A 15074-nucleotide genomic window follows, 5' to 3' on the forward strand; every position below is an offset into this window, starting at 1 on the left:
TTGCTCATGAGTTTCTGCAGACCATGGTTGCTTCTGATTTGAAATGAAGCATGCTCTCAGGTCTCTTTCCAGTGCGCAGTGTGCAAATATCCCACTCATGCATTGTAGGACCTCTTGGTGGCACTGTCTTAAGTAAAGCCTACCTCTATATAGTTCATATAACAAATGGATCTACCAAAGATCTCCTGATTGCTCTCTGAACATAGTGTCGTGTGTGGAAAGCACATTAGCTGACAGATGCTAATGCTCAAATGTCAGAATGGTGTTTGCCCACAGAGCCACTGCACAGGCACGTGTGCTTTCAGCACAGTTGAGATCTCTGCCTGTCCCTACAGAGCAAAGGGCCATATGCTGGTTAGACAGCCACAACTGGACAGCTGGCTCCTCAGACAGTTGTCAGGTAGTCACCAAGAATTTGGAGGAAAGCTTATCCTGCAGGAAGAGGTAGATGTAGTAAAAGGGACGGGACCTGTGTGAACAATGTAGGCCACCAGTAATGGCTGACCAGAGCAAGAAACTTAGCTTATACAACTCAAAGCTGAGGCTACGGGCCCTGAGCCCGAGATTGCTCTCCCTGTCCAAACTGTGCACAGAGATCCTGGAACCAAAGGCCAGAGAAGGCAGGGAGGACACGGCCCCCGACTGCAGTGCGGCCCTCACCCTGAGTCAGTGCAAGGCACTAGGAAAGAAGCAAGTACACCTACTCTGCTCCCCAGTGTCCTTCCCACAGCCCCAGCCTGACATTCAGAAAAAATGTCTGCGAGACCCCAACTACATTTTTGAAAAATTTATTTCCTACTCTTAGAAGCTAAGAACTCCACCACACATGAACCAATTTAGAATCCAGAGTCTTCCCTAGTTAATCTACTTCCTTTTGAAATTTTATAAACAAGATTTTGTACACAAGAGGTAGCAGAGGAAAATTCCAGTCTGCTTGTTCCAAGCTCAAAAGACGCTGCACACGCCTCGGTGTTAGCAGGGAGGGTGGGGCAAGCCAGGTGAGTCTGGTGGCTCAAGCTCTGGGTTTTACGGCTACTAGCTGTTGGCAACCATTAGAGTCCACCTGGGGAGCTACAGGCACGCTGCCTGTGGGAGGCTCATCTGTCTGTCCCAGGATGCCTTAGGAGCAGGATATCAGTCCTGAGGTCAGCCTGGACTGCAGGAGCTTCTTGAGAACACACAGCGTTGAGTCAATTGTGCAATTCCTGCTTGATTGCAGACCACTGTAAAAGATTATAAAAACATCTTCATCCAAAAATTGGCAGTAAAAATGACAACTCTTCCAAGGCAAGCCTGCCATAATTGTCACTTTGTGGTACTACGTTTAAAAAAGTCCTCAGTAGGTTAGTGGACTGCAGCTGTTGGAATCAAGTGGTTACGGTAACATGGAAAAGATGCTCAATGCAGGCAGCAACAGGAGAAGAAGATGGACCAAAGTGAGCAGTGCTGACGATCCTGATGCAGCTGTATGTGAGGACAGCAGGCGCAGGGAGGAAGGAAGGCGTTGTTTCCATAGGAAATAAGGGAACTGACTAGAAGTGGCAATTTCACTCCTGAATTCGGGCTCCTGAGTGCAGTTGCTGGCAATGATATCCCACTAGGTATCATCGCCAGCATTTCAATGCATGTCCCACACAATCTTTCTGCAAGCATGGGTGTGAAGAGATGATGAATCGGGAAGGGAAACAATGGGACATGGGTGTTCAGGTATTCAAAATCAATTTTAGACCCTCACATTCAAAAAACTGTAAGAACACCAGAACCAGACCAGATCTGCCACTTGCCTCTGTTTCCCCGAGGACACAGCTCTGCTCTTACGTGCTGGCCCTTCATCTTTGTGAGTCTGACCAAAGTTGGCACTGGCCTGTGGCAAGGCCACAGAACCTACAACTGAAGCCAGCTACAGCTCAACAGTGAAGGGCCCCTGAAGCACAGCAGGGAATGCCACCTGCCTGCCACGTGTCCCCACAATGCAAAAGCAACCAAAAGGCACTTAGGGGCTGGCCGTGCCTCTCTGACTTGGCAAATCTAGCTGACAGTGGCAGCCTGGCACTTCCCGAGGCAAGTGGAAAATAAGGCAGAACATGTAACTGAAGCGAAACAGGGCTGAAACTGAGCAACTCAAAATACAAAATGAAAAGAACACAGGAAAGGGCTGTGTAATCCCAGTCTGGAATGAGTGACTGATGCCATGTTGGCAAACACAACTAAATGGATGGTGTCTAATTATTCTTTTAGTTATTTCAGAGAAAGTAAGTTTTAAATCTTGCCTTTTCAGTATCAGTCACATCAAGGAGAAACAAAGTCTTGAATTCTTTCTCTGCAGTAAAATTAGGATTAATCTTACAAAGCAGCAGCTCCCAGCCTAGGTACTTAACTCAACATACAATCAATACAAGGGCCACAGGAATTATGTTTACAACAAATGATTGCAGATCACATGACTTAAGACTAGTTTATTCAATATGTCTCCGAACATTAAAAAGATAATTTCATGAAGTCCAAACTCAATAAAATTATAAAGTGCTTTTAATTTTGCTGTTTTAAAATTTTATTTTGGGAACAATCAATCACTTTTCAGTGATTGATGTCAGAGAATGCACCCTATACTTCTAGAGAACACAGCTTTTTGTTTTGTTTTAAATTTATTATTGCTCTTTTCAATCTTGAATCAGAAAATACCTTAAAGAGCTTAATAATGCCACAATTTCTGATACTACTAACATGTCGTCAAGATCTAAGATTATGCCAAGGGCTCTTAAACAGACAAAACCAGAAATTCTGTACAAAGAGGGAGACATATTAAATACAAAGGTCTGTGTAAACTGGATTCAATTACTATTTTACAATGGAAGGGATTTTTACCACATATCTTTACATTATTCTAAATTGGATATTCCTATTCAATGTTACTGCAGATTAAAAATTTTCCCTCACATACCTAAAAATATAAAAACCAAAGGGTTCCCCCACCCCCCATGTCAGAGAAAGCCATAGCTTTACCAAACTTCATCCTCACTCCTATGCTCATGTATCACAAGTTTGCCACCAGCTGTTTCCTAAAATGATGTGTCAGTACACACGTACACCCTCGGACAGCTGGTCCACACGCCACGATTCTTCCACTGCCAACCAGCTCCCAACCTTCTAGTGGCTAGAGAAGGCTTCCTTTCAGAACACATGGTCCTCTATCACACTCCTGGCTCAGACTCCAGGCTCGGACTCCAGGCTCTTGTAAGGGCTTCAAGGATGAGATTCTGGTTTCTAAAAGGTGCTGAGCATCCCATCTGGACACACTGCTCTAAGGGTCAACATCATCAAGGTCACTTCTTAATTCACCAATCATCATGGGAGATTCTGAACCCTGTGCAAAGAAAGCAAGTTAAGGTTCCTACAATTAAAGTTAGGCAAGAGTTTTCCACACTGACTTCCTAACTTGTGTTCTGTAACTTAAGTATATCCTTACTGAACAACTTAGTTCTGTTTATTATAAGGTAATAAAACACAATGCTAACTAGTACTTCTGGCAACTCAAGATTAAGTAAAGCATTTGCATTTGTATGGTTTTACTCAGTCCTAAAAGAACCACTGGACTGGCCTCAGGCTACACTTTCTTCTCTACATCCACAAAGCCAGACTCACATTAGGACCAACTGAGCAATGGGAAAAAGCAGAGAGGGGCTGGACACCAGTGACACTTTACTTTATGTCAGGCACTACCTGTGCTAGGTCATTCCTGGGTCTACAATCAGGTTCTGTAATCAAATGGATAGCGCTTGGTTTATATTTTTAATAATTACTTTGGAAGACCTATCCCATGCCTGGGGACTGAACTAGGGCTGAGCTGGCCTATGTTTATCCCCACTCTGAAGCAGGGTCTCTTCTTTCTTGATCTTTGGAATGCTTAAGAGCAAATGTTGCCCTTTCAGTCAAGACAGGCTCCAGAGATACCTGTTGCAAGTGTCTCTCTCCATTCTCATTGGCAGGACTGCTCTCTGACCCATTGCTGCTTCCTGATTGCTCTTTTTCATTCAACAAAGCGGTGGCATATGCTAATGTGTCCTGTGGAGATTCAAACATAAGACGACAAATTAGGGCCTGGTCGTGAGTAGCAACCACACTGCAGTTACATCTGGCATACGTTCCCATAGCTGCTGAAGCACCCACAACCCCCCGTCCTGTGGGACCTGCTGACCAACCCCAGCGGCGCTTTTCTCAGCAAACAACCTGTTTCCACTGAGTCTGAGGACACGAGCTCACTGTTTTTATATAAAAACCCAATGGCCACTTCTCCCTCTCCCCCCTTCTTTGAGTTGTGCTTTCTAGAACCTGGTATAAGGGTTTCAAAGCATGCTGGAGCAGACAGCCCTCACCTGAGCTGAGATGGTTCGCTGAAAGGTTTTTCCAGTTGAGGTTTCGTTAGAGACATTGCTCTGCGGAGTCCAATAATGCTCTGACATCTGGGATAAAAGACCAAGCAGAGGTGACAAGTAAGTCCCAACAACCACACAGCTCTTACCTTACACACCAGAGTCGAAGAGCCGGAGGAGTAAGCCTGCCTAGACTTCCACCACCTCAATGATCATGGGGTCATTCCCTACTTTCCAACAGGAAGACACTGCTTCCTAATCAGAGTGCCAGCCTCCAACTTTTTTTAATCTCTGGAGTTAAGACACAGGTAAGCAGTACCCCCCTTATGCATGGCTGTGTTTTCCATACTTTGCTGCTTGTTAACAACCATGGTCCAAACATATTAAAAATAAGTCATTCTTAAGTTTTAAGTTGTGTATTGTGATGAAACCCTGCACTATCCCACGCTGCTCCACTCCAGAAATAAACCATTTGCCCATCGATGTATCTACTGGTGTACGGATCTCTCCAGTGGTAACACATCAGAATTACAACAGTCATGTGGCTTATGTCAGACTGTTTATGTCAGTCACCTCTTCACCCACACATCCCACCCTGTCCCATCACCGCAAGAAGCATCAGTATAGTACAAGATCCTTTTTTTTTTTTTTGGTTTTTATGAGACAGGGTTTCTCTGTATTGTTTTGGAGGCTGTCGGTCCAGCCAGAAGATCCTTTTATCACAATATATTGTTATCATTTTTCTAGTGTATTCTGTCCCCATTTTATCATTATTATTGTTAATCTCTTACTGTGCCTAATACCCAACTAAACTTTATCACAGATATATGTATCTAAAAGAAAAACATAGCATGTGTAGGCTGTCATCCACTTGGGGGACGTGTCTTAAATAATAACCCTTTGGAGTTGGAGAGATGGCTCAATAGTTAAGAGCACCTGCTGCTCTTGCAAGAATCTTGAGTTTGGATCCTAGTACTTCCAAGTCTAGAGAATGCGATGCCCTCTTCTGGTCTCTGTGGGCACTCACAAGCATGTGCACGCATGCACACACGTGCGTGCACGCGCACACACACACACACACACAAAACACACCCACATATATAAATAAAAACAGTCCTGTGAGATGTGGGGGAGGGGGTATTACCATATTAAGACATAACTTTAACCCATGTACGTATGAGCTGACTAAAGAAATGTTTGATGGGTAGAGAGATGGCTCTGTGATTAAGAACATGTATTCCACTCACAGAAGACCAATTTAGATTCCTAGCAAACATGTAAAGCAGTTTACAAATGCCTACAACTTTAGCTCCAGGGGATTTTTGGCTCCCACAGGCACTAATACACGCATGCACACCACCACAACAAATAGATCTAACAAATATTTGACATCTGAAAGCAGTTTGAGGTCATTCTACAGTTAAGTTTAGAAGAAAAATCTTTTTCTGGGTGAGATGTGTTGTTTTAGACCCCTATGTCACAGAGATAGAAGAGCTCAGAATTCTATTACCTTCTTTTGTAACCACTGTACAGCCCAACTCCAGTGATGGGAATTCTCCTTGAAGTATTCTTTAGCAGCAGGACACCTGGTGATCAAGGAGATTATTACTAATCACATACTTCAAAAAAAAAAAAAACAAAACCATTTTCATTCAGCTGCAGCTGACCTTCAAACACGAACACTACTTTTACTAAACCTAATTTTTCTCTTTATGTTTGGACAGGTAAGACCATTAGTGGCTTGAGCTCCAAAAGGCAGCAAAGGCAAATAGTGCCTAGTCTCACTATCTCTAACTCTAATCCACAGTCCTGCTAAAATTCAAAGCTGGAAAATTAAACAAACCCAACTATCAATAAACTGTATACTTAACAAATGATCTTTTTCTATAATTGAACTATTTTTAATCTTGTGTCAGAAGAAGGGAGAATGAGATTCTGGGGGAATTATCTTAAAGCATCCTTGGAAAGCACCTCTTTCCCTTTCTATTTTACTTTGCCTGTCCTAATAACTGTCCCTCATAGTTGAAGACAGCACTGAAGGTGATGCTGCCATTGGTGTGTGTAGACAGGACATGTGTGGACGCTGACAGGCAACTGGGCAGCTGTGGAAGGGGACATGCCATTGGTCCCAGCACTACTTGGACGTTCCCATCTTCACATGATGCCCACATCAAGTCTAATCAAGGGACTTGATTGTGGTTGGATGACACCTGTTTCCAAAGTATTATGTCCTCTAGAAAAAAAAAAACATTATTTCAAATAAACCCTAATTCTCTTTTTAGGACAGATTAAGTCCAACAAACTTCTCATTCTTATTCTGATACAAGTCCAAGAATGGTAACTTCTATGCCTACAAATTGGGACAAAAAAAGTTGACTCAGTGCAGATACAATATAGTCACTATAGTACTGACCTTGTTTGATTATGGACTGCACACAGTTAGACTAACACCACCACCGTAAGTTCCCAACACCAACTAAAGAATGACACACACAACGAGGCGCATCAATGCAGCAATTGCCTTCAAAAGGAAGGAAGTTCTAACTAGAGCATGTGCAAACTTTGAAGATATTGCACTAAGTCAAGCAAGGGAGTGATGAGGTACCCAGAGTGGTGGAATCCATGGAGGTAGAAATTAGAATGATCGTCAGTGTCAAGGAAGGAAGAAACAGTGGGGGTTCAGGGTTTTGGTTTTGGAAGATGAAAGGATCTAGAGTAGATGGTGATAAGTACAAGTTTTCTTCAAAAATTTTACAATTATTAATTTACTATTTATGTATCATGGAACACATGTGCAGTCCTGAAAACAACTCGTGGGCATTGGTTCTCTCCTTCCACCAACACAGATGAGCTTACATTACTGAACTGCATGGACTGTATACTCAACAAGGTTAAGGTGATCTGTACTGTATATTGTGTCACAGTTAAAAAGTACCTTCACTCTGAGGTCAACCTCAAAGTGTAAGTCTACATGTTGGGGACGCCACTCAAACCATCTGTGACCCGACATCTCCCAACCACAGGCTTTTGTAAGGATTAAATGAGGCAATGAAAACAAAGTACCTGGCACTATATGTTGGTTCCTAAGTGTTCTACAGATATAGGTGACAACATTTTGTCTCTTGAGAGACTTTCAAACTGGGGACTTTGGGCTCAAAGGAGATGATGGTTAATGAAAGGGACTTCAGGAAAGTTCACCAACTGTTGCTCCTGAGGTCTCCAGACCCACCTGATTTCTGCCCTTCTGAAATAAGGCAGGTTATCTACTTTTTCTCCTTTTTGAAACCTTGAAGCATCTATTACTTTCCTAATATTCCCCCATCGGTCTCTTTGGAGAGACAATCTGATTAGGTTCCTGTAGTTTTCAGGCAAGCATGCCCCCAAGTCTGTCAGATTCTCTCAGGTCCCTAAACAAGGCAGTTTCCACCCCACAGTTAAACCCCCTTCCTCTGTATTTTAAGTTTGTACTTACTTTTGAGCAAGAGTGACAAGAAATTTGACACACTGGTAGCAACGACTGCTGTCCACATGGTTACTGTGGTGCATCAACGCTGGAGGAAGACAAGACACTTTACAAGAAGGCCCTGGAGAGGTTTAGGTGATAGGGACCGTTCTTGCTCTGGAAATAAGTTTAATGTGTGGGTAGGGAACAGTTACCCAATTACACAGGCCCACCAGACTCTAGCATTTTACTGAGTTTAAAAGCACAGGCTTATGTAGTAACTTGACTTCTAGAACTGGAAGAACTACAATTTCAACTGGATGGTATCCAAACCTCCCCCACACTGCAAGAGCAGTTACAACAATTGGTCACTTGATAATGGAAGGTTATGATATTGGTTCTATTTAACAAATATTGTCTCTTTTCTATTTTAGCAAAAAAAAAAATACCTACTCATATTTGCCATGTGTTTATGCTTTTAGGTTCCAGAGGCCTCGGTATGGCTGATGCTATGATTATAGCACACTGCTCCAAACTGGGACTTAGAAATCTTTGAGCTTGTAGCTCTTTTCTGCCTCAATTAAATGGTAGCTCTTAGGCTCCTCTTAATGCTGCCATGTGCTGCTTAAGGATGGGACATTTTCTGAGAAATGTTTGGTAGATGAGGGAGGGCATTGTTGTAAAAGATCAGGGGGAAATTATACAAAGGAGGACAGTTATATCACTAGTGATATAACTAGTGACCCCATTTTACAACAAAATCCAAAGTGTCGGTGATGAAGGAGATTTTAGTGGGTGGTGGGAGGTGGACATAGTGTATTAAAGCTAAGTCAGGTTTCTACAAAGGGAAGTCCAGACATAGAACATGGTAGACAATGGACATGTGGGTCAAAAGATAATCAAACTTCATGGATCTGACAGTACTGTGAGTCTAAGGTGTTAGTTTTCTCCCCATGGCTGCTGAGGGAGGAAAAGATTTCTGTCACCAGAAAGACCCTTTTAACTTTTAGAAAACTTTATAGCATTCCTGAACCTTCCCTGACCTGGGAAAGAACCCCAGACTGTACCTAACTGAGTAGAACAGTCTCCTGGTCAGGATGAGGAACCATAGTGACAAGAACAAGACTTCTAATGGAGCAGTCATCTAAGTCAGAGAGGACAAAGGGGCCATGCCTGCTGGGATGGAGCTGGTGTACTTACCCAGTAATCCATTCTCTGTCTCAAATACAAATTTGACTCGCTCTACTTGTATGGGATCTTCAATGACCTGTCATAAGAAGAAGATAAATTAGCAGCTGACAGCTGTAGCCTGTGTAGAAGTTACTGGTGTTTCCCAACAGTTCTACTCAAGAAGTTAGTGTCTACAACAAAGCCCAATACTAAGGGATGTTATGCCATTACCATGTATCCCAAACACATCTCTAATTCAAAACCAAAATATAAAATTATTAAAGATCCACCGGGCGGTGGTGGCGCATGCCTTTAATTCCAGCACTCAGGCGGCAGAGGCAGGTGGATCTCTGTGAGTTCGAGGCCAGCCTGGTCTTCAAAGAGAGTTCCAGGACAGCCTCCAAAACAATACAGAGAAACCCTGTCTCAAAACAAAACAAAACAAACAAAAAAGATCCATTCATTTCCTATATATGTGTTTCTAATAACTCTATCCATAATTTTCTGAGGGCTGAGGACAGATGTTTTGTGATCCTAAGGACACTGTATCCTTTTTAGTTTACTTAAGCAAAAACGTGTTTATGTTTTGCTGTTGGACAGACTCTTGCTGCATCTGTAGTTATGCTGAATGCTGCGCACTATAGCCTACTGCTTGGGCCTGTGGCTGCCCAGTACAATGACACACAGCTCTATACCATTTCCCAAAGTTTATAACACAGGACTGACTGGGATCAAAGAGAGAAAAAGATCAGAAAGACAGGTTTTTAGTGGATGACACCCATCATGTATTTTCCATGATGTATTTTTATAGTTTAAGCCATTTCAATGCCTTTGCACTAGTGTTTTACAGGGACAGTCTCTTTTCTGGGAGGCCCTGGACTAGTCTCTCTCATCAGCTCAATCCAAATCATTAAATTCTATTAGTTCTTTCCAACTGATCTGCTCCTTGCTGGCCTTCTACCCTTTGCCTCTCTTTCTTGCTAGGCTCCTGCATGTTCTCCCAATATCCAGCCCTGCTTGTTCTTCCTTCATAACAATTGCCAAAGGCGTCTTGCTAGGCGGATGAGTCATTTCACTTTCCTGCTTAAAACATTTTCATGGTACACCATCACTGATGGCACAGGCTGGAAGATGTGGAGATGAGCAGAAAGGGATGTTTCAGGAAGTAGAAGTGATGGGACACTGGAGGCTACATGCGCATCCAAGGAGGTATATGGTTACTTCTCTTGATGACTGCTGTTTGCATGAAATGCAACTAATAGGCTCGATCACTTCACATTCGAATTTATTGGCTAAACACAACCTGTGTTCTACAGGGAGAAGTTGCTGTATCCTGGCATTGGTAGCAGAAGCGTTTTGTAACCTGCCCTTGTTATTTTCCACCCCACCAAGCTCTACTACACAGTTCTATTCCATCCTTGAGTCACACGAGTCAAATCCGTAGAGGTTCCCTCACAACAGAAAGGGTATGACCAACAATGTCATACCTGCAAACCCAGCAACTGACCTCAGGGTTAAGCACAGTGAATCACACAACTAAGACCTCAATAAAGGTTAACTGTCATCCATTACTTCTCTGATCTCTGTAGTATAATTACCTGTGGTTTTGCCCAGCTTTTTCAAGATACTGAAAGCTCTAAGACTTTCATTGTTGCTCCTCTGTAAGTCAGTAAGGCATATGACACATGGCAGACATGGAGAAGAATCAGTAAATGCAGGCAAACTGAACAAAATCCAGTAAGGAACTAGTGGTTTATAAACACATGCTAACTTGTAACCCCATAATTACTGAGTCAGCAGAGAATGTGAGACTTACCAATATCTCATGCAGTAGCTGGAATGTATTCTTTAACTCATGGGGTGGAGCAGTTTCTAGCTGGTTCTTAAAAAGAAATTTGTGAAAGAATAAAAATCTGGTAACTTTTCAGTGCAAAGCACAATTCTGGAATCAAGCTCTAGTTCTACCAAGTTTGTCTGTCATTAGTTAAGCAAACTCCTCTCAGGGCCTCAATTCCCCCAGATCCTTAGCTGGGAGCAAATAAGCCTCTAAGGCTCTCCAGTTCAGTATGCTATGACACTCTGTTATGTTAGGAAAGTGAGGAAGAAAGGGAAAGGGAGAATTCCAGTCACCAACAACCCTGACCTTACACAGTTACATCCACACTCCACTCTGCTTTCTAAAGGGTGCTGGCAGCAAAGAGAATGCAAAGGGAAACTCTGAGGTAAGGTTTGAGTGAAGTGCATTAAAAAGGCAGTTTAGGACACAGAAGAAAAAGGTTTATAGAACCTCTTTTTGCATTTTAAAGTTTATTTTTTACTTATGTGTATGTATGCACATATGTGTCCAGAGGAGAGAAGAGGCATTGACAATTCCATGGAGATGGAGTACAGGCAGGGGCTGGAGACTCAACTCTCGTCCTACCCGGCCTGTGCATAAGTAAGTTGGGAAAGAATACTGCATTTTATCAACATACTTCCAAGGTGGCAGGGATGGTAAGCAGACAAGAGAGGAACTTCTTCGTCTTTGATGAGGACAGAACACCCTTTACTAAGAGCTCCAAATGCACTTCACTAAGTAACTGCTATTTGTTAACACTACATGTATCACTATTACAAATAGGAGTGTGGAATTCTACTACACAAAAGAACTTCTACATAAAGAACTAGTACACAAGTGTGAATTTCATATAAAGAACCTGAAAGGAAACATATCTATGTGACAAGATTTTTCCTTGGGGCAGAGTGGGAAGTGGGCTACGGATGACCAGCAGTGCATGTCAAAGTAGACTTTGACCTTATTTGTGTAATTATACTTTTTCCAAGAGAATACAAAATGTATAATTATGTAAAGACTTAAAACTAGTAAAATGACATACATACTTAAAACACTTTTCTAATAACATCTAGAAAGGCAGAGTAATTGGTAAAGACACAGGTTCACCCCACCTTCTTAGTACTAAAGTCCTACTCTGTCACTGGCTAGTTGTACGACCCTCCTTACTCTGCTCCAGTTTCACATATTGGAAACCACACTGACTTCATAGGATACTTGAGAATTAAGTGAGTTAAATGTAGTTCACTTGGCATAGTTTTTGTGTTTAGTAGGTGCAATGGGTGAGGTAGTGATTATTGTATTGATCAGTGCTTTATAATTCATTATATCACTGTTCTAGAAGACATGAAACCCTATTTTCGATTTTTAAGACACTGCAGGTAAAAACGTTACAGCTGTGAAACAATTTCACCAAGTAATGATCATTAGAGCATTATTCTTAACTAGTTAAAAATTGAACTATATTCAAATGCTTACCATTAGAAAAAGGGTTAAGTGTTATGGTACATGAAAGGATGAAATATGGGAAAGTACATGACCAAGTGAAAGAAGACAGGATTATAAAGTTGATAAACTCTCAATTATATTAAAATTCAAAGACAGAAAATAAAAAGATATGAAAGAGGATAAATTAAAAGAATGTTTCTGGTGGTCATCACTAAACAGTGGAGTTATTAATTTTTTCTTAAATCTCTAAAAATAAACACAATATTATTTTTTTTACAATTAGGAAAAACGTTAGCCATATTGCTGGGAGCAAGAGAATGCTCTCCTAGGGTCTTCACAGAATGCTCCCAGATAGGCTAGGGTAACTGAAGTTGTACCTTAATGAAATGCAGCATCGTGAAGGAAAAGTGCTCATTACAGAAACAGCAGTATACCACCATCTCCATGAGGGCCAGGAGGGAGCCAGTCAGCTCTCTTAAAGCAAACATGACCTGGTGAGAAGATACAGGAAGTGAGCTGCAGCCACAGTCAGCGGTCTGTTCTCGCTTTCATCAGAATCTCCAGAGATTAAGAACAACAACATTGTCCCATAACAGGGTTTCTTGTTTGAGCTCTAAGGACAGATTTCAGCATATCTGAGTCTGTCATTTTATACAGATTTGTACAAACATGTACCTTTTATATCCCGAGGAGTAACCATCATCATTTTTCAAATGCAAGAATTCTCATGAGGTTAAAATAATGACTGATGATAGGAAAATAAAATTAACAAGAAAATGTCTTCAGTACAGAACTTACATACCTCTAACAGGTAAGGTTTCCCTTCAGACAAGAACAATAAGGCTTCTACTTCCTCGTGGAGGGGCAGCAGAGGACTTGAGGGTGCAACACTAATAGGTGGTCGTTGTTTAAATATGCCAGGAGCTTTAGGAGACCCAAGAACAAAACACAAAGCACAACAATTTGTTTCACTTGGAAATGTTCCATGAAACATATGTCCACCAGAGTGAAACCCTCAGGTTGTACACACAATTGCTGAGTTCTTTCCAGTCGGTCCTTTATTCTACTGGACCAATAAGCTATGCAGACAATTTCCTATTATTTTTTTTCAAAGTTTGCCTCGGCTATAGCTATGAAATGTACCCAAAGCTGCTACCAAAGAGACACTGGACAAGTCATTATTCTTTAAGTAATTGTTTGCAAAAGACCAACTATGCTAAAGTAGACTCATCCCACACAAAAGGGCTGATTCTAGAAAAATAAGAATACACACTCTTATTTTCTTTTGTAAAACTGTTTGAACTCACACAGTTAGCAGCCTTTTGTATTTTGAGATGAACGAGTCAGATGTAGGAAGCAAACTGTACTCACAACCATGTGTCACAGTTAGCTTTAGCTGTCAGCTTGACACAAACCAAGGGTCACCTGAAAGAAGGAACCTCAACTATTGTCCAGATTAGATTGGCCTGTGGGGCGTTTTCTTAATTGCTAATTTACGTGGGAGGGTCCATCTCACTGTGAGTAATGCTATCTATCCCGAGGGAGGTGGATGGACCTGGTGTATGAGAAAGGTGGCTGAGCAGGTTGAAGAGAGCAAACCAGTAAGCAGCATCCTTGTGTTGTTTATGCTCCAAGTTCCTGCCTTGAGTGTCTGCTTTGGCTTCCCTTGATGATGGACTATAACCTGTAAGCCAAATAAACTCTCCCCACTAAGTTGTTTTAAGTTGTGCTTACCATAGCAACAGAAAGCAAACTAGAACTCCATATATGTGTCCTTCAACATCCCTTTAAATGGTTTTTAAGGAGTCTTCAGCTAGAATGATGTACTCTGGGATTTTCCTTATTTCCTGTCTTTAGATTTTACTATACACATTACCACCACACTTGGAGCTCTACCATTTACTAGCTGTGAACCTGTGTCTTTATGTTTTCTCATCTACGGAGGGTACCTCTCCAGTTTGCTGTGGGGAATAAACACAGTAAATACAAGTACCATAGAAAAGTAGAGGACACAGAAAACACTCATACCGTTAGCTGCTTTGTAGAACTTCTATTGTGTGACTATCAAGACAAAGCCCATGAACTATACAGGCATAATACACATGTGTGTGACTAGGATACTGGATAATCATAGCACTAAAGTGTAGTTGTGACTGCTATTGGTGGGTGAGAAATTGGAAATGCTACTGTTTTTAAGTTACATTAAGAAATATTTTACTAATTTACATCTGCATCCCCTTTGCTTTCACAAAGCACTTTGGTATTTTATCTAACTAACCCTTACTATACTTAGAGAATTATCTTTAATAGTTTCATTTTGCATGAGGGATCATAGAGTCAGATGGTTTGGTTAGGTGCACAGAGCTCGGAGACAACAGTCTTGGCTCTTTTTCCTACTACACCGTTGTTCACACTATGGCGATAAATGAACTCTAAATCAGTCTTTATAATCCTAGAGCACTTTTAAAATAAACCTTGTCTTTTCTGCATCAAATCAATGATTAACGTGTCTTTTCTTGTTATCGATAAACTAGTCAATTAAAACAAAAACTCTAAGTGCTCCTCAAATACCTGAGAAACAAACACTATTCATTCAGTTCCTCAGATCAGTATTTCTCTTCAAGCTTCTGATGCCGAGTCAAACTTACCAACATTCCTCTGGGAAGAGACATCTGTATGCAACACCAGCAATGCGACAGTGTTGTGGAGATTCCCAAATTCCCGTGCTTGTGCGGAACTCCATCGGCGTATCTATCATCAGAGAATATTAAAACATGCCACTATTCTGTGTAGGGAAAGGATCTTCTAACTG

At 41.6% G+C, this 15074-nt stretch overlaps 1 protein-coding gene across 5 annotated transcripts in view; it reads right to left on the bottom strand.

The window, feature by feature from the left end:
• Positions 1-772: 772 nt before the first annotated feature.
• Usp24 (ubiquitin specific peptidase 24) overlaps positions 773-15074 on the bottom strand; it is a 125450-nt gene continuing 111148 nt past the window's right edge. For all 5 annotated transcript variants that reach the window (XM_040757040.1, XM_040757043.1, XM_040757042.1 and 2 more), the window contains 10 exons: positions 14911-15013; positions 13065-13186; positions 12640-12753; positions 10799-10864; positions 9013-9079; positions 7843-7921; positions 5881-5956; positions 4374-4460; positions 3952-4062; positions 773-3364 (listed from right to left, as the gene is read on the bottom strand). In XM_040757040.1, the coding sequence (XP_040612974.1) occupies positions 3302-3364; positions 3952-4062; positions 4374-4460; positions 5881-5956; positions 7843-7921; positions 9013-9079; positions 10799-10864; positions 12640-12753; positions 13065-13186; positions 14911-15013 (888 nt within the window). In that variant the 3' untranslated portion in view covers positions 773-3301. The remainder of the gene's footprint in view (positions 3365-3951; positions 4063-4373; positions 4461-5880; positions 5957-7842; positions 7922-9012; positions 9080-10798; positions 10865-12639; positions 12754-13064; positions 13187-14910; positions 15014-15074) is intronic.

Source organism: Mesocricetus auratus, unplaced genomic scaffold (genome assembly GCF_017639785.1).
Source record: "Mesocricetus auratus isolate SY011 unplaced genomic scaffold, BCM_Maur_2.0 Super-Scaffold_100014, whole genome shotgun sequence".
Lineage (NCBI taxonomy): Eukaryota > Metazoa > Chordata > Mammalia > Rodentia > Cricetidae > Mesocricetus > Mesocricetus auratus.